The following is a 20,959-nucleotide window of genomic DNA, read 5'->3' on the forward strand; positions in this document are numbered from 1 at the left end:
AAATGACTCTCTCTCCTACATCTCCAAATCTCTAGTCATACCTGCCATGCTTCTGGTTTCTCTTGGGGGACAGTAGCCCAAGGGCTTATATAACACCACCTGCTCCCTTGGTCCCTCCAAGGAGAGTTGTGCTAGAGCTGGCTTATACTGGCTTAGGAGGACCCAGATATTTAAATATTCAGGAATTTGGCAAGCTGATTGTTAGACTCCATAGTTTGAAACTGGTCAGCAACAAATCAAGACTTCCTTACCTCTGCCTCCTGCCTTTCCCCAATCTCTTGTTTGCCTCAGTGTGCCCTGATTGTTTTCTCTGCTCCTTTTTGTCACCTTGTAGCCAATTCACCCCCCTACATTCTGTTTTCAGCACAGAGCCGTTTGTTTTCCTGGTTGGTAGGACCTGGGCTGGTAGCAGAGAATGAGCTCCTGGAGAGCTTTCCCAGCTTCCCTGTGAGCGGGAAGCATTAAACTTACAACATGTGTAGTTTCCAATGTTTGCTTGCTAGTCTAGTCATCCTAATAATGGCTTACCTTATGTTTTAGTGGTTTTATTTTATTTTATTTTTAAAGAGAGAGTGAGAGAGAGGAGAGAGAGAGAGAGAGAGAGAGAATTTTTTAATATTTATTTTTTAGTTCTTGGCGGACACAACATCTTTGTTGGTATGTGGTGCTGAGGATTGAACCCGGGCCGCACGCATGCCAGGCGAGCGCGCTACCGCTTGAGCCACATCCTCAGCCCTGTTTTAGTAGTTTTAAAAAGTAAATTAATTTTGGGGCTGAGGTTGTGGCTCAGTGGTAGTGCACTTGCTTAGCACGCGTGAGGCACTGGGTTTGATCCTCAGCACCACATAAAAATAAATAAATAAAATAAAAATATTGTGTTCCATCTACAACTAAATATATATGTGTGTGTATGCATATGTGCATATATATATATATAATATATGTAAATTAATTTTGTTATACCTTAGGAACTTATACTATCTGTGTTGGAAAGACAAAATGCTTTTACTCTGCTCTTATATTACAGCAATCCACACTGAACATTTCTATGATCAGAATTGTGTGGGCACCTCCCCCCACCAGTGAGCAGGAAGGCAGTTCTGCAGTGGACACTAGCCCATGTTTTCTACTTTGTTTCAGTTCTGCCCTATCTACCTGGAGAGAGTTTCCCATCCACAGACTGAGTGTTCAGTCCCCAATACTACCGGCCCCAGCTTTTAGATGCCAGTTGTAAGCACCAGGTTATTTTTTTTTTTTTTACCTGTGCTCCTGACCAGCTGGCTATAAGCCAGGGTTCCCACAACCCCTCCTCAGGTTTGATTATTGACTTCGGTGGCTCACAGAACTCTGAGAAATATTTACTTACGTTTACTGGTTTATTATAAAGGACAAAGGATGCAGATGAAGAGAGGCACAAGTCGAGGCAAGTGGGAAAGGGCACAGCACTTTTATGCCTTCTCCAGGTGCACCACCCTCCAGGAGCTTCCATTTGTTCAGAGAGCCAAGGCTTTCTGAGCCATTTTTTTTTTTTTTTTTTTTTTAATCAGAGCATGGGCAGACGTGCTGATATGTGATTGGACAAAACGAGTATGATCTAATGTTAGTGGGCTGGGTGGGAAAACACAGCAAGGCCTGTCTGTTTAGATTCTTTTGCATTTTTTCCTTGTGGGTGTGGGTCAGGACCCTTCTGAAGTTGAAGGTAATCATCAGAATTTATTTTATAGTCAACAGTTCGAAGGAAGGGAGTAGGGAGGGGAGCTGGATTGGAGCTTCCATGACCTCCTTCGAGGAGGGAGAGAATCTACTTTTTTATATATCATATCACACCACTCTGCCAGAGCATTGCTTTACTTAGCCAAAGAACCAACTCTAAAAGACAATCAGGTCACTTGATGCAGACTTCATGAATGGTCTACCCCTAGTTGGGTTTGCCACCTGGCACAGGAAAGGAGAAGAGGAAGGAAAATGAAACATAATCCATTACCTATGTGCACTAATACAGAGATGGCAATCACACTTCTTTTTACTAATGCCTCTTCCCTGCAGTCTCCTGATTCCATGAAAGCTGATGCTGTGGTGAAGCATAATGGCACACACCAGTGATCCCAGCTATTCGAGAGGTTGAGGCAGGAGGCCCACTTGAGTCCAGGAGTTGCCAGCCTCAGCAACTTAGAGAAACACCATCTCAAATTAAGAAATAAATAGAGCTGGGGATAGGTCCAGTGTAGAGTGCCCTTGGGTTCAACCCCCAGTAAAGCAAACAAATAAATAAGAAAAAAAGCGGATGCCGTAAGCTTTTTGCCTCATTGATCCTTTGTTGTTGTTAATCCTTGTTTGTTCCATAGTCTTTTCCCTAAAAGGAATACATCAGTGTCGGAGTCCATGGAGGACACTGACAGTACTGAACCACAGACAGTACTGAACCCTATCCACGCTATTTTTTTCCTATACATACACACCTATCATAAAGCTTAACTTACAAATTAGGCACAGCAAGAGATTAACAACAGCTAAGAATGAAATAAAACAATTATGACAATATAGTGTTATAAAAGTTATGCGAATGCGCTCACTTTCCCAAAACACACCTTGTCCTCTCCTCACCCTTCTTCTGGTGATAATGTGATACAATGCCTATGTGACATAAATTAAAGTGAGGTGATGCAGCGTGGAACCACTGTGTAAGGGTTCCCTGAACACAAGCACTGTGGTCCACATAGCCCATCTGAAGGCTGAGCCGGCTACTGAGACTAGTGGAGGGAGGTGCAGGGGATGGGCCACATCCCAGGGGAGATGGACAGTGGGAGACTTCATCATGGAGCTCAGAACAGAGCACAATTTCAAACTTATGAATTGTTTATTTCTGGAGTTTTCCACTGAACAGTTTCAGACTGTGGTTGATCATAGGTAAGTGAAACCCCATAAAGCAAAACTACAGAAAAATGGGGACCTATTATACATCATGGGTCCTAGAAGCCAACAGAAATCAATGGTACCAGGACAATTTGCTAGCTGTTTGGGAAAAATCAATTTATATAATTATCCTACTTTAAAGACAAAACATACATGAAATGGATTAAAAAGTTAAATTTTTAAAAAGACTTTAAAAACGAGAATTTTTTTTTCTTATTTTATTTTTGGAGACATAGATCTTATCATGTTGCCCAGCCTGGCCTCAAACTCCTGGGATCAAGTAATCCTCCTTCCTCAGTCTCCTGAGTAGCTGGGAATACAGGGACATACCACTGGTATAGAACCGAATGTTGATCTAGGCTGCAGGTAGGGAGAACCTACGATCTTAAAAGGAAAAATATTTTAAAAATTGTATATTTTACTACAGAAAAATGAAGGAAAACTCCTATATTCAGATAGACATCAAGTATAAGCCAGAAACTGGGAAATAAATTTATAAGATAAATATCTTCCCTTAGTATATAGAGAAATATATAAATCAATAAGAGAGAACACACACACACACACACACACAGAGTCCAAGGCTTAGACAATGTTGGTTGCTTTCTAGAATGCGCTCCCAGTTCCCCTACTTTCCATTTCCTTGTGCATGAGCAACAAACTGTTTGGTACAGGGAATGGATCATGATTGGGCTAAGCCTAATCCAGCACTTCATTCTCATTCCTTGATTTCTCAATTTCCTTGTAGCTAATGGTGGCCATAAGATCCAGTATTGGTCAATGAGACATAAAAGGGAAAATCTGCTGGGAGATGACCTGGAAAAGCTTTTACTTCCATGTTAAAATGAACATTTCCACTTCGGGGTCTATTCCCAGAATATGCAGTTGGTTCACCTTATCCTCCTTCCTTGAAGATGCATGTGACATCCTGAGCAGCTGCAACCATCTTAGTTTGCAAAGACACCATCCCGACATCCTCAAACCACTAAACCAGTTCAACAGCTGCCTAATTCCAGATGTCTTACGATGTCAGAAAAAAATTCACCCCCAACTTGTCAAAACTATAGTTAGATGTTCTGTTAATTGTGACTAGAAGCATTCTGGATGCAGACCTGGATATATAAATAGGCAAATATATGAAAAATAATAAGTCAAGAAATATGAATGCCTTATACAAATATGAAAAATGTTTAAAAGTTAACTACAACCACAACATTAGAGTTTAAATCAAGCACAAGAAAAGTTTCCTACAAAATTAGCAAAGATATTTCTGGGCATGGTGGCATATGCCTATAATCCCAGTGACTTGGAAACTGAGGCAAGAGGAATGGAAGTTTGAGGCCAGTCTAGGCAACTTAGTGAGGCTCTGTCTCAAAATAAAATTAAAAATGAATTTTTAAAAAGGGCTAGGGAAGGGCTGGAGTTGTAGCTCAGTGGTAAAGCGCTTGTCTCACATGTGTGAGGCATTGGGTTCAATCCTCAACACCACATAAAAATAAATAAATAAATAAATAAATAAATAAAGGTATTGTATCCATCTACAACCCCCAAAAAATATTTTTTTAAAAGGTTAAGGATGTGCAAAGTACTGATCTATGCTATAAGATGGAGAAACCTTACAGAATGCTAATAGAAACCAGATACAATTTATATAAAACATTCACAACAGGTAAATCCATAGAGTCAGAAAGCAGATTAGTGATTGCCAGCAGTTGGGGGAAGGTGGCAAAGGGTAGTAACTATTCACTGGGTTGTATTTTGGGGTAATGAAAATGGTCTGGTATCGGATAGAGGTGATTGCACAACATTGTAAATGTACTAAATGCCAGTGAGTTGCTCACTTTAAAGTGGATAATTTTATGTTATAAGAATTTCATCTCAATAAAAAAAATTTTTTTTAAACTTAAATGCGGAGAGAGTTCCGGTTCCAGGTGAGGTGTTGTAAGTTCTTTCCACCCGGTGTTTCCTAGCAAATGGAGCCATAGACTTGAACAGAATGCAGTAAGCAGTAGAAGATAGGAAAGGCAGCAGAATACAACATACACTAGGATGGCAGTATGTAAAAAAGTGGATGTGTAACCGATGTGAATCTGCAATAGGTATACGGGGTAAAAATGGGAGTTCATAATCCGCTTGAATCAAATGTATGAAATATGATATGTCAAGAGCTTTGTAATGTTTTGAACAACTAATAAAAAAAAATAAAACATGGGTACTAGCAAAAACTTGAAAAAAAAAAGGGCTTGAAGTAGATAGCAATATGCAAATTTCAAAAGAATACAAACTACCCCTGGGCCACTGAGAATTTCCCATTTTTGTTTTTCCTCTTCTATTGTATCCTGTTCTGGACTGAGGGCAGAAGAGGGCATTGGTGTGAATGGAGCACAGCAAGTTCCTCATTCAGGCTTGGGGAGCAAGAAAGGGGTCTCCTGACAGCAGGCACTGGCAGCCGGGGCTCCTGCCTTGGAAACTCTGAGGGAAGGGAGGCGGGCCTTCTGATGAGGGGAGCTGTGTCTGGTCCCAAGAGGATGTGGCTAACATCCTTTGCTTTTTTCTTTCTGTCCTCCCGCTGGAGGACTGCTGTAAAGGAACTGCTAAAGGAAGTTCTTCAAGTGGAAGGGAAGTTTTATCAGAAGGAAACTTAGAACATCTGCAATGAAGAAGGAGCCATATAAATATTAAACCTAAATACAGTGTCCCTTGGGATGGTGGGGGATTGGTTCCTGGACTCCTGCGAATACTAAAATCCGTTAGTAGCACAAGTCTTTATATAAAATGGCATAGTAGGGCGGGGGCTGTAGCTCAGTGGTTGAGCGCTTGCCTAGCACCTGTAAGGCAGTGGGTTCCATCCTCAGCACCACATAAAAATAAACAAATAAAATAAAATGGTATAGTAATTGCATATAGCCTACATATTCTCCCATTTACTTTAAATCATCTCTAGATTATTTATAATACTTAATAACACAATGTAAATGCTAAGTAAATGGTTGTTACAACATATTACTTAGGGAATAGTGACAAGAAAAAAGTTTGTACATGTTCAGTGCAAATACAAGCTTTTTCTCAAACATTTTTGTTATATGAGTTGGGAGTGTATGTAGCTCAGTGTTAGAGCACTTACTAAGTACGAAGCCCTGGGTTCAATCCCTACCACTTCAAAAATATTAAATATTTATATTTAATTAAATTTATTTTATTTATTATTTAATTTATATATATATATGTGTGTGTGTGTGTGTGTGTGTGTGTGTGTGTGTGTGAGTGTGTTTCTGATCCAAATATATATATATTGACTAGGTTGGTTGACTCCCCAGATGAGAAACCCATAGATAGAGAATTATATAATAGTCTGTCTTGCTTTTGAGTTCTTTATTTGAAGGTTAAAAGCAAAAATTGTAATATCATTTCTTGGATTTCCAATGTATCTAGTTCTAATATATAAAATAATTACAACATAAATTAGGAAGTGAAAACACATATGTAGTGTTAAGTTCCTAAATTTTACTAGAAAACATTAAACAGTGATTTTGTGAAAAGTTATGTAATATATCCCTAGAGCAACCACCAAAATATCGCACAAAGATATATTATAAAAATTACAATAAATAAATTTTAAAAGAACACTTTAAAATGATTAAAGTAACTGAAAACAAGGCAGGAGAGGAAGAACAGCAGAATGAAAAAGGGAACAAATAAAAAACCAAATAAAATGGTAGACTTGAACCAAATGTACTAATAATTTAATTAAATGTAAATGATCTAAATAAACACTAAGATAAAGAAGAAATTGTCGGAATGACTAAAAAATGACTCAACTATATACAATGTAGCAGAAACTCATTATAACAACATATATTTAACAACTTAGATAAGACAGATGCATTTCTCAGAAACCAAAAACTATCAAACTCATCCTAGGATGGAATAGCCTGACTAGCCCTATGTGTATCAAATAAGTTGAATGTATCATTGAGAACCTTTCAAAAAGGAAACTTCCAGTTCTAAATTGTTTCTGTGTGAATTTTACCAAATGTCTGAGGAAGAAAAATACACAGTTTTCCTCATAAAAGACCAGAGTACACTTTCTAATTCACTTAACTAGGTTAGAATTAACCTGACACCAAAACCAGACAAATGTATTATGAACAAAATAAATTAGCTGGGTGTGGTGGTGCACACCTGTAATCTCCACAACTCAGGAGGCTGAGGCAGGAGGATTCCAAGTTCCAAATCATCCTCAGCAACTTAGGGAGGCCCTGTCTCAAAATAACAAGGGGTGGAGATATAGCTCTGTGGCAAAGCATCCTGGATTAAATCCCCAGTACGTATGTATAGCATTTCTCATGAACCCAGATGCAAAAATCCTAAACAAAATATTAGCAAATTGAGTAAAAAGTTATTACAGTACACCATGGCTGAGTGGGATTTATGCTGAGAATGTAAGTGTATTTGTTTGCTAGAGCTGTAGTAATAAAGTTCTATGTAAAGTGCCATAATAAAGCAAAGAAAATGAGTGAACAGAAATCTGTGGTCCCAAATTCTGGAGCCTAGAGATGAAACTGTGGGTTGGAGGGCTCTGCTCCCTCTGAAGATGCTAGGGAAGATCTCTTCAGGGCTTTTCTCTAGCTCCTGGAAGTTCCTAGGGTGATTGTAGTGTAACACATGACATTCTCCATTGTGCCTGTCTGTCTCTGTTTCTGATGTCCTTAGTATAAGAACATGGGTTATATTAGAATAGAGCCCACCCTAAAAATCTCATGTTTTTTCTTTTCTTTTTTCTTTTTCTTTCTTTCTTTCTTTTTTTTTTTTTTTGATACCAGGGACCAAACCCAGGCACATTTAACCACTAAACCATATTCTCAGATATTTTTATTTTTTATTTTGAGACAGGTTTCTCAAGTTGTTTAGGGCCTTGCTAAGTTGCTTAGTCTGGCTTTGAACTTGCATTCCTCCTGCGTTAGCCTCCCAAGTTGCTGCGTTAGCCTCCCAAGTTGCCTGGCCTAACAATCTAATTTTAACTTAACTACCATTGTAAACACCTTTTCCTCAAATAAGGTCACATTCTGAAGTACTGGAACCTAGGACCCCAGCATGCCTATGTGTGTGTGTGTGTGTGTGTGTGTGTGTGTGTGTGTGTGTATAAGTATATATGTATATAAATATATATGTGTGTAAAATATAAATATATATGTGTAAGTATATATATATTTACATATATACACATATAGCCATATATACATATTTGAGATAATACAGTACAATTCATAACAGTAAGGCTGGTTTGCTATTTTAAAATTGTTTACCATAAACCACTGTATCAACTATCTAAAGGAGAAAAGCCACATGACCATGTTAATTGATGCAGAAAAAGTATTTGATAATAACTCTCAGAAACAAGAAACAGAATCTGATACAAAGCAGCTACAAAAAACTTATTGCTAATATCAAACTTAATAATGAAAGACTCAGGAACAAGGATTAATCCTAGCCAGAATTAGGCAAGGAAAAGAAATTTTAAAAGACATACCTATTAGAAAGGCAGAAATAATCATGCAGATGACATGATTGGCTACATAGAAAATCATTCAAAAACTCTACAAAAATAAAAAAAAGAAAGAAAAGAAAAAAGGAAGAAATAAGAGGACATCCTAGAATTGATAAGTTCAGTTAAGTGGTAGGATACACAAGAACAATACATGAATCCACTGTGCTTCTAGGTACTAGCAAGGAACAATCATAAAATTAAATTTAAAAATTTTATAAAGATACAAAGACAATTCAGTGAAAGCAGTCTTTTCAGCAAATGGTGTTGGGATAATTGTGCATCCATAGGCAAAAATAAAACAAATCTCAGTCAACCTCAAACTTTACATAAAAATTATTACATTAAACTATATATATTTTTTAAATCATAGGAGAAAATCTTTGTAATCTGGGCTTAAGCATGATTCATAACAGGAAAAATTTATTTATTGTATTTCATCAAAATGAAAATCTTTTGTTCTGCAACAATACTGCAAGACAAGAAAATGTTTGAACATTCCACAAAGGAATTAGAGCAGAATATATAAAGAACTCTTGAAATTCAACAGTAAGAAAATAACCAAGCTCAAAAAATATGTAAACAATTTGAATAGACACTTCAACAAAAAAAAATTATGAAAGCAAATAAGCACATGAAAATACATTTACCATCATTAGTCACCAGGGAAATGCAAATTAAAACTTGATAACACTACAGACTTATTAGAATGTATAAAATAAAAATATTGACAATAACAAACACTGCCAGGATTGAAGAATCACTATATATGTCCTCTTCAAATTCATATGCTGAAACTTAACCCTTAAGGTGACAGTATCAAGAGTCTGGCCTTAGGAAATTGATTAGGGAAAGAGGGACCTACCCTCGTGAATGGGATTAATTTCCTTGTAAAAGAGGCTTGAGATCCCCTCTATCATGTGAAGACACAGGACACATCTGTGTGGGCTGGGGATGTGGCTCAAGCGGTAGCGCGCTCGCCTGGCATGCGTGCTGCCCAGGTTCGATCCTCAGCACCACGTACAAACCAAGATGTTGTGTCCGCCGAAAACTAAAAAATAAATATTAAAAAATTCTCTCTCTCCCTCTCTCTCTCTCTCTCTCTCTCTCTCTCTCTCTCTCTCTCTCTCTCTCTCTCTCTCTCACACACACACACACACACACACACACACACTCTCTTTAAAAAAAGAAAAAAAAAGACACATCTGTGAGGAATGGTCCCTTACTCAACACCAAATATGCTAGTACCTTGATGTTGGACTTCCCAGTCTCCAGAACTGTGAGCAATAAATTTCTCTTATCTATAAATCATCCATTCTGAGGCATTTTATTATTAGTAGCATAAACAACTAAGACGAAATTGGAACTCTTGTATACTGCTGGTAGAAATGCAAAATGTTACAACCATTGGAAAAAACATTTTGGCAGTTTCTTATAAATTCAAGAATATGGCCAAACATGGTGATACACACCTGTAACCCCAACTACTTGGGAAGCTGAGATAGAAGGATCACAGGTTTGAGACCAGATCGGGCAACTTAGCAAGACTCTGTCTTAAAACAAAACAAAACAAATTTAAAAGGGAATGGGGATGTAGCTCAGTGGCAGAGCACTTGCCTACTACATGCAAGGCACTGGGTTCAATCTCCAGTATTGGGGTAAAAAAAAAAAAATCTGACAATTCCACTCTAATAAAAACTTATGTTTGCACAGGAACCTGTACACAGGCCTGGGATGTAGGTCAGTGTTACACTGCTTGCCTATCATTTATGAGGCTCTGGGTTTGATCCCCAGCACTGAAAAACAAAACAAAACAAAAAACACTGCAAAGAGCAAAACTAAGACAAATAAACAAACAAAAACATCTGTACACGGATGTCTGTGGCAGCCCTATTCAATATCCAAAACAGGAAACAATACAAATGTTCTTCCATCCATACAATGGAATGATAAGCTATACAAAGGAATGGATTATTGATACATATAACAACTGGTGTGAATCCCAAAGGTATTTTACTGAGTTAAAGAGGTCAGTCTCAAAAGGTCATATACTCAATGTTTGAACCTATAATAATGTCTTTAAAAAATCAAACCATAGTGATTCAGAACAAAAGAGTGTTTGCCAGAGTAGGTTACTCACTCCCCTTTACTATCTCCCCTACATCTCTTCTACCTTCAACTGCTGTTAAATGCTTTGTTTTTAAAAGCTGAAACCAAGGCAAACTTGATAGCAATATAAAACCTCACAATGTGTTGTTGGAGATGGGGGCTTTGGTCACTGTAGCCCTCCATTTCTTTTTTTATCATTAGAAAGTTAACACACAGTGGTATGAGGAAGTTGGCTACTATGGTGTGCCAAATTAATGTTTCAAGTACAGCCTTTTAATAGGGCCATTCACAATGTCAATAAGGAAACACTCCTGAGAGGGAGAGAGAGGTGAGCCTATGCTCTTGAACTTCACAGCCTGTGAAATAACTATCTGCAGAACAGACCTGCATAAAGACGGAGAAGACAATTCACCCACATGTGTGCAAGTACTTTAGTGAGGCTCTTGGCCTCCTGCTTGGTTTTAAGACCATGACCGCTAATAGGGAAGGAGAACATTTCTTTCTAACCTGACCTTCCTTTGACCTTCACATGGTTCTCTGTTTTAAGACCATATGTGCTGATGAAGAAGGAAAATATTTTCTAACCTCAGGATGACCTTCTTTGTCCTTTGCAAGGTTTCCCCAGATCTTTCTTTCCCTTACTTTGCATTCCCTGCACAGCAATAAGTCAGTGCCCTCTCACTAGGTCCTGAGAACCTACTAAGTGTGTGAGGCTCTCCTCCTGAGATAGTCCTTGACTACAAGAAATCAAGCAATTTACTCATCTACACATTAACATTATAAACAAAAGGACACGGGCAAAAAAAACATTTAAACATTTTAAAATAAATTATTTAAAGGGACATTTATGGAGGCAAAAAATAACCAAACATTCTGCATTTTCTTATTATAAAAAGAAACAAGTAGGGCTGTGGTTGTAGTTCAGTGGTAGAACACTTATCTAGCACGTGTGAGGCACTGGGTTCTTTGATTCTCAGCACCACATAAAAATAAATTAATTAAATAAAGGTATAAAAATACAATAACAACAACAACAAAAAAGATTCAATCTGATTTTCAATATAAATGGTTATGTTTTCTGCAAATAAAGTTAATTTCAAAAAATACAAGTTATCATTATTTTTTAAAATAACACATGATAACTGTAAGAAATAAAAGTGTTTGAGTGTCATGAAATATTCCCAGGTGATAACCATTTTGACAGTTTGGAGTATATCCTTAAACAATGCATATATGCTTTTTAAAAAGTAAATTTTCCCTGTATAGGCAGACACTATAAATTGTCCCTTAATATCTATATTGTGCCATTCTTAGTAATAACATTTCTGACTTTAGGTTGGGCATATGAGTGCCTAGAATTGTGTGTTCTCTATTTTCATGGTCAGTGGGAACAGCAAGAGTTTTAAAGTGAAAATATTCCAGTTATGGTTTTGTTATAAGCTAGTTGGGCATTGCAAGGAAAATCACTTCAACTTTTTTGTACGATAGGAGGCAGTCCTACACAGTGGACACATCCAGATGTGTTCCCAAATCAGACACTTCCTAGATCCTGGTGTTATTTCAAACAAGATACTGAACTGTCTTTGCATCCTCTGTAGAATGGAGATTAGACTACCCCTTAATTCATTCAGTTGTTGTGAGAATTAAATTAGATAATGCACACAAAGAACTTAGCATAGAGTAAGAGCTCAACAAATGTTAGCCTTTAATATTGTTACTGTCAGCTTTTGAAAAAGAATATAAAAATTCCTATTTTAGATGGCTTAAGATGAGGATAAACAGACATAAAAGACTTTAATAGTTAATGGAGTAATAAAGTCTAAAAAGGACTCTACTCCCCAACCTTGAGGTATGGACTATCTTTCTTGGGAGAGGGATACTTCGAATTGAATTCAGGGGCACTCAACCACTGAGCCACATCCCCAGCCCTATTTTGTATTTTATTTACAAACAGGGTCTCACTGAGTTCTGAGGCTGGCTTTGAACTTGCAATCCTCCTGTCTCATCCTCTGGAGCTGCTGGGATTACAGGCATGCACCACTGTGCCTAGCCTGGTATCTTATTATAGGAGTTCTATGTGTATGGCCCACAGAGAACAATCCACAGGAGTAACTAGGCAAGAGAATATATATGCAAGAAAACTCTCCACTCAGTTTAAATGAATTAATTAATTGGATGTTGTTGGAAACATACATGATATTAATTAGATACCTTGTTTCAGAATACTCAAGTCTTTCAGGCACACCTATGACTTCTAGGCATTGTCCTCATGGTTACTTTTCCTGGCCACATAGTGCTGATTAATGGTAAGTTATATGTATAGGGACACTTCATCTCACAGGTCCTATTACCAATGAAAAACTTTCATAGTCAGTTAGGGCAGAATCTGGCTCTATTCTCTGCTGTATTCTCAGGGCTAACACAGTGTATGGCAAATAGAAGACACCCAATAAATTGGTGTCCAATGTCTCTTGAAACTTTCTTAGAGGCACATTTCACTGGCTGAGAGAGAAGCCTAGAAGAGACAGGAAACATACATATCTAGTGTTTAATCTCTGCAGGATACTTTTTCATTAGCTACTAACCACTTTACAACATGGGTAAATACAGTCCCCTTCAGAACTGTTCCACAGCTCAAGGATGCTAGTGTAAATCAATCAGAAACAAATAAATTCTGGAAAACCATCCTGGACTGTAATCTTACCTTTGAGGAAAGACAGTCTAAATCTAGACATGCTGTTTTTCAACTTGATTATTATACCAAGCACTGTACCAACTGATACTTTACAAGTTTTCTGCAATGGGAAAAGTAACCAGTCTTAATTTACTTGTATCTATTTTGTGAGCTGATGAGGTGATAATTTTTTGGTACTTTCTGTTTCAGAGTTCAATTCATGAGGCCCAATGATAAAGGTGTGTGGGAAAAATGCATAGCAGTAGTTTTCAATGATTTGTAAAAAGTAAGATGCTTTTCAGATTATACAGAACATATATTATACATACAATATATGTATGTGTATATGTTTATATATAGACATTTATGTATATATACACTTCTATATGCATGGTTGGGCATGCACACACACACAGAGTAAAAACAATGCAAATTTTAGAGCCATACAGATTTCAGTTCAAATTTTAGCTTTGCCATTTGTGAATTGTGGCCCTGGACAAGTTCCTTAACCTTGCTAAATATGTTTCCCTTCTATAAAAACTCATTAATAATACTTACCCCAAGGAATGCTTATGAGCATTACTCAATGCTGATAGATAAAATAATTTTGAGATAGACCTGAAATGAATTCTGGACCCATTGCTTAATTTAGACAAGATATATAACCTTTGCAGGTTGTTTCCTTCTCTGCAAAGTGGAATTTATAAAGAGGGTACCTAAAAAGATTATTGGGAGGATAAATTAAATCTGTATAACATGTTTAATACAATGATCAATATACAGTATGGGCCCAATACGTGTGAGCTATTACTAGTGGCACAATAATTACTATTTTTACACAAAAAGCAGCACTTAATAAGTGTTGATGCATCCATCTTCTCTACTTCTGTTTCCCACTGAGAAATATTCAAAAATTGGACAACTGAGTTAAGGGCAAGACATATCTTCATAAATTTTGTCATATTGCTCACTATAAAGCCTGTAGTGAACTTAGGTGTCTAATAACATGCAGAGTCTATCAATTTTACTACAACCCTCACCAATAGTTTTTTTTCTGTCATTTTAATAGTGGAAATATAGTATCTCAAGATTACTTTCATTTATTACCACGAGAGTGAACATTTCCCCATCTGTTTTGTTTACCATTTGGTTATCTTATAGTGTGAATGATTTATTTCTATTTTTGCCTATTTATCAGCTTGAATCTTGGTGGTTTTCTTAAAAATTTGAATCAACTTTTTATGTTACTATCATATTTAATGCAGATACTTTCCCAGGAAGCTGGACCCAGAACCATATGGCACAGATGAGAGACCAGGGGAAAGTCCTGTGTATTCAGGTGAATTTCTGTGGGGGTGGACAGGAGTTGCTGTCTCCTGCAGGGGAACTCAACTACTCTCATGGCTTTAGTATCAATCTCTGAATATCTCTGGACCTCCATGACTTTCCAGTCCTATATTCTAATTATGAAGTGTTTCTTCTTAGTTGTCTTATAGATACCTCAAGTCTATCACAGGTACAACTAAGTTCATCAGATGTCCCCCATCTTGCTAACTTTCCAAACTTCCCCATTTGTTTCCTTATTGTCCTAGCCAAGAGATCTTGAAGCTGTTTCACAATAGAGTAAAAAGGCCCCCAGGGTCTCTCAGACAGGCCTGTTGAACTGTCTCTGAAATCACACTCATGAATTGTAAGTCATGTGTCCTAATCTTTTATTTGGAAAATATGATGATCATACATATCAAGAGAATGAGAAGAACAGCCAAGTTGACTTGTTACCTCAAGCCCTTTATGCATGTCAGTATCTGCTACTAAGACCCATGCATGTCAGCCTGAAGCAGGTGAGCAGAACAATCCCACAGAGACTGGCATCCTGACATGGGTATTTGATAGGAGAGCCAGAATTAAACAGAGAAAAAGAAAGTACTAGAAATCATTGTTTTGGGCACTTGGCCCAATCATCTGCTTTCCTTAAATTATTTTTGTATTTTAATGATGACATCTATCAAATTGTTTGGGTAACTATTAATAGTTTAATAGTTACAATGTTGATTTTTGTCTTAGCATGTGGCTTTTTCTGTCAATGCCTCATTTAGGATGTGAGCATCATGAAATCATAAAATGTGTTCCAGCCTTCCAATACCTAGCCCAGTGGCCATTTTTATCTATGTGCAAATTCAGTTCCCTCAAAAGTCAACTGAAGTGGGCACCTAGAGCTGCTACAGAGAAAGCACAACAAGGAAAGCATTGGGTCAAATATAAATGGTCAAAATTCCCTCGAATGAAAATTAAAAATGAATTACATCACTATTTCTAAGAATATAGAAGCCGAGTTGATAGCATCCTGAAAGGAAGCTTCCTTCCTCTTATTTTCTCAATTTCTGCAAATATACAATGCATCAATGAAGAAGCTCCACCTCTTCAGAAACAAGAGCACTTTCAATAACACATATTAAAACAAACACAGTTTCTTAGTGCCTCAGGAATGCATGTGTTGAAGTCAAACTCCATTGCCTTTCTGAAGTTCCTCAGACTTCCAAGTGTGGTTGTGTGCAGTGTATGAACATATGTGTGGATAGAGGTACATGGGTGTGGACACACTGCTCTCAGGAAGACACACTTTTTATACTGTTTTGGGAAATAATGAAGCCTATTTTTCTAAAGGCAGAGTATGACAGTCAAGCTGGTGCTGCTCACCTGGAATCCCAGACACTCAGGAGGCTGAGGCAGGAGGATTTTGAGTTCAGGTAATCTAGCAAGACTACATCTCAAAATAAAAAAAATAAAATAAAACGGGCTGGGGATGTGATTCTGTGGTAGAGCACCCTTGGGTTCCGTCACCAGTACCAAAATCAATCAATAAAATAAAATAATAATCCTAAAGGCAGAGTATGGCAGTATGAATTCATATCCTCAAACCTCAAATTTCACTCCTCCTCCAGAGTCATGTCTAGGGAAAAAGAATAATGACAGAGATTTGGGCCCAGTATACTCCAATTCGTTCTACAATGATTAGGGATTCCCAATTTGAAGGGTGTCCTGGAAGGACTTTTGGAAGTGTGTCCTTTGAAGGACTTTTGCAAGTAGGACAGGATATCTGGAAAGAATTGAAAATCCAGAACTCACATCACCAGTTGGTTGATTACAAACAAAACTGCTTTCTAAAATTCCACCTGACACCACACATTGTGTGGCCTGAGAGTGATGACCTGAATTCCCTTCCACAAAAACCTAGAGAAGGCCTTGGATGTGTCTAATCCAAGTCTGGTGAGAGAAGTACTTTCAATTCATTCCAGGATTTATCCTGTTCTTCCCCCAGCAGAAAAAAAAAAAAAAAAACTGGTTAATTTGCAACCTAGGTAATTACCCACTTCTTTTGCTAGTAACAAATCCCTCATCTACATTTTATTATAAGGTCAACAGTGAAATTCCGTAGAAACTTCCTCCTTACAACATCACGCACAAGGAGACCCACCCACTGCCGCCAACCCAGCGCGTGCAAGTCGCGTTCACGCTCACAAATCTCTCTTTGGCAAGTTCCTTGAGCTCCCGCCCTGGGGTTTGGTGCAAACGGGCATCAGAGGAAGCAGCTGCCAGGATTCCGCTCTTAATAGCACCCCCGCCCTATTATTTCACCTGCCTGAAAAGGCCGGGTGCCCAGACCACCAAAGAGACACCTGAGTACCAGCGCAGCGAGGCCACGCAGCCCACATAGCGCCCGCACCTCGCGCGCCAGAGCACGGCCCACGTGTCCCGAGCCCGGGCAGGACAGTCGCGAGGGACCCACTGGGAACACACGGAAGAATGCGCCACCATCCTGCGGGATCCCAGACTCGCGTCCGAGTCCGTCTGGGATACTGGGTCTGCAGAGCACCAACCAGGCATTCCAAGAGTCCTTCGGAGAGAAACGCCGCGCAGACTTCCTTTGCCCGACCCGCAGCCCCCGGAGCATCAGCCCGGAGCTCGCTGATCCGCGTCGCGCAAACTGGACAGGTGCCCCACGCGAGCTCCTACCTACCCCGCGCACGCCTGGCGCTAGGGGAGCCGCGCACCCCGGGCTGCTGCGGGACCCACGCCCAGGAAAAAAGGAAGGAAGTTCTGTACCTGATCCTCTCCTTCTCTGCTCTTTGTAGTTCCTCATTTCTTTCCAGCACCTGAAGGATCTTCCTGGCTTCTTCCTCACTTAAAAAACTGAAATCGAACCCCTGAGGAACTTTCGTCATTTTCTCTACTGTGTGCGGCTTACGCTTAAGCTCCCTGGCGCCTCCTCTTACGATGGCATTTTTCAACATCTGCACAAGACTGGCTTCACGAACTTGGTCCGATAGTCAATAAGTCCGCCCCTTGGAAAATCTACAGCCACAAACCTAGGGAACGGCCCACACAAACAGGGATCATTTTGACAACACCTTAATGACAGGTTTCTCTCGACTCGTCCAACCAAGATGCAAAGTGAACGGCTCAAGGCAGAGAAGGAGCCAATCCCATTTCGAGGGAGGCGGGCCCGGCTTCGTCTCCTCCCCCCACCCCGACCTGCTCTCTGACTTGGTAGGCAAACAAGCCTACATAATTCTGCCTAAGTGAGGCCTAGGCTGAAGTGTTGGCCCCAGAGTATTTGCTTTGGTGGTTGCTCTTTGCTCTAAGAACTTGAGCTTGATTCGTAGAAGGAGTAGAAGGAAAGAGATCCATAACTAAATCTCCCTTTCAATAATTAAGAGCTCATAGATAATAGAATTGCAGGTAGAAGCTTTAGAACTGGTGGAAGGGTTTCTCTATTTGAGAGACCAGGAAGGGAAAACCTAACATTAACAGCCATTTGTGGACAGACCTGGTAGAAGGGCTGAAATTTAGGGTGTCCTTGGAAACGAATATTTCCAAACTTGTCATCTCTCGTAACCCACTACCGCCACTTCATTGCCCCCACGGAAGTCATCCTCAGATTTTGGAAATTCAGCAAACAAAAATCCCGTTTATGTTATTTTGGAAGACTGCGCTGGCTGGGGAAAGAGATGGTGAAAAGCTCCTCTGACTGAAGCGAAATGTAATCCTGTGAAACCTCAGGAATAGCTTTCCTAGAAAGTAAATTATTCTGATATAGTAAAGTATGATGGAAATGTCCATAGACGTTTGTGTGTGTGTGTGTGTGTGTGTGTGTGTGTGTGTGTGTATATATATATATATATATATATTTTTTTTAATTGTCAAGGCTTTTCAGAAAGTATGCTTCTTCTTTTGACTTCACTTCCTAAATAAAAACAAATTTGTCAGAAGGACTTTCCTGCCCCAATAGCTTGAATTTGGTCACCTTATGATGTGGTGATGATTCCTAACATTAAAATGTATGTCCAGGGGCTGGGTTTGTGGCTCAGTGATAGAGCACTCGCCTAGCATGCAGGAGGCACTGGGTTCGATCCTCAGCACCACGTAAATGTAAAATAAAGATATTGTGTCCACCTAAAACTTAAGAATAAGCATTAAAAAAATAAAATGTATGTCCAAATGTATCATCTCTTTACATGGTAAATAAACCCAATAAAGATTTTTATATCTGACCACGGCACTGTGGTGCATGCCTGTAATCCCAGGCTGAGGCAGAGGATGGGAAGTTTGAGGCCAGCCTCAGCAACTCAGTGAGACCTTTTAAAAGGGCTGGGGATATAGCTCAGTGGTAGAGTGCTCCTGGGCTCAATCCATAGCACTGGTCCCTCCCACCAAGATTTTGTATCAGTTAACAAGAATCTGAAATCAAAAATAACTCTTAATCATTATTTAAAACATGTCTGGGAAATTAGCCATTTAAATAACTTTCTGTGGGTATAATAATTATGTACATTAGTGTCATACAACACAGAGTTCCTTTATAAATTGTTTATGTGGAGGGAGTATCTTGGGGCAAGAAAGATGGTGGAATGAGATGGATGTCATTACCCTAGGTGCATGAATGATTGACTGCACATATGGTGGGAAGCTGTATCATGTACAACCAGAGAAATGAAAAGAGATGCTGCAGTTGTGTACAATGAATCAAAATGCATTTTGCTGTCATATATACCTAATTAAAAAAAATTGTTTATATGTTAATGATGGTGGTTTGAGAGTGTGTCTTGTATATAGTGTCCTATTTTTCTAGTGTGTTCATTTATTCATTTATTGGGCATACACATGGGGCTTTTAAATATGAGAATCCAAGAGTTTTTACTCTGTTCCCAATATATCAGTGTTGATAGTATATATTGGTTAGTTTCAACCAACATATTCTGGTGTTTCTTACATGAAGGTATTGAATACTCCATTTACCACTGAGCTACATCCCCACCCCTTTTTGTATTTTATTTTGAGACAGCATCATGCCAAATTGCTTAGGGCCTTACCAAATTTCTAAGGCTGACCTTGAACTTGCAATCCTCTTGCCTCAGCCTCCCAAGTTGCTGGGATTTCAGGCATGGGCTGCCAGCCCTGCTCATTGTCTTTAGAAAGTTTATAATATAAATAATATTAAGTGGGTAAGAAAACATGAGTAGAAATATAACTACATAGTAAAAAGATTCCATGAACATGAATCTAGTTCTAGCTAAGTAGATCAGAGAAGAGGGTAGACTATTTAGGTTGCAACATGAAGGGTCAGATATCAATAGGAAAAAATAGAGGGTGATGAGAGAAGACGTGCAAGTCTATTCTAGGCAAGGGAACATTGGATGACCGATGTACACTCTAGGAATCTTCCTATTCCATCATCTTTGAATTAATGGTCAGAGTGAGCAAAAATTTTGATGATAGAAAATTTAGGAACATATTCAGGGATTAGTGATGATCTGTTTTGGCTAGAACATACATTCTCAATAGGGGCAAAATCTTACTCTTTTTATGTATAGATCACAGATAAACGTACAATACCTAGACAGATATACAGTATATCTGTGATATTAACATTTCATGAATGGAGCAATTAATTTTAAAAAAAACTCCAAAAAGACTCCATGTGGGGTGGGTACAGTAATGAAAAAGAATGTTTTGAGGCAGTAGGCTAGCATGCATGGTACATAAGGAGGAAAAAGGCTGAAATCTTATTGTGAATACCATGCTAAAGATTCTGGACTTCATTGTGTGAGCAATGAGGAACCAATACAGGTTTTGAGGGGTGACAACTATACATTTAAAATGGAACTTTGGGAAGATAACTCTGATAGTAGGAGACAAGGAAGAGTAGAGGGAAGAAAGCAGCAAAGAAACCATTGTATTATGCTGATGCTGGAGAAAGGGGGAGGAGATCCTGAACAAAGCAGTGGCGGTGATAGCAGAAAAGAGGGCTGGAGTCCAAGGATATGAGCTGGAATTAATAACTTGTTAGATAGGGGGTTAAGAAAGAAAAATTCAGTCTGGTGTGAAGGCTCATGCCTGTAATCCTAAATGAATCAGGGGACTGCAGTAGGAGATCCCAAAGTTCAAGGCCAGCCTGGGAAACTTAGCAAGACTCTGTTTTAAAATAAAATAAAATAAAAAGGACCAAGGATATAGCTCAGTGGTTGCCTGCCGCTAAGTACAATCCTCACCATACTCCCCATCCCCCCAAGAAAGATTCACAAAGATGATGCAAGATTTCACAAGTGTTTGAAAGGAAATTAGTCTATTTGATGGTACCAGAAACGAACTTTAGAAAGAGATCAGGTGTTCAGTTTTAGACACAAGGAGTGCCTGCAATTCCTTCATGTGGGGATACC

General features: G+C 38.8%; 1 protein-coding gene across 2 annotated transcripts in view; it reads right to left on the reverse strand.

The window, feature by feature from the left end:
* The window catches only part of Exph5 (exophilin 5), a 74,364-nt gene extending 56,694 nt beyond the window's left edge, over window positions 1–17,670 (reverse strand). For both annotated transcript variants that reach the window (XM_021728948.3, XM_021728947.3), the window contains exon 1: window positions 17,346–17,670. In XM_021728948.3, coding sequence (XP_021584623.2) covers window positions 17,346–17,533 — 188 coding nt within the window. In that variant the 5' untranslated portion in view covers window positions 17,534–17,670. The remainder of the gene's footprint in view (window positions 1–17,345) is intronic.
* Between the last annotated feature and the right edge of the window lie 3,289 nt (window positions 17,671–20,959).

Source organism: Ictidomys tridecemlineatus, chromosome 4, assembly GCF_052094955.1.
Source record: "Ictidomys tridecemlineatus isolate mIctTri1 chromosome 4, mIctTri1.hap1, whole genome shotgun sequence".
Taxonomy (NCBI): domain Eukaryota; kingdom Metazoa; phylum Chordata; class Mammalia; order Rodentia; family Sciuridae; genus Ictidomys; species Ictidomys tridecemlineatus.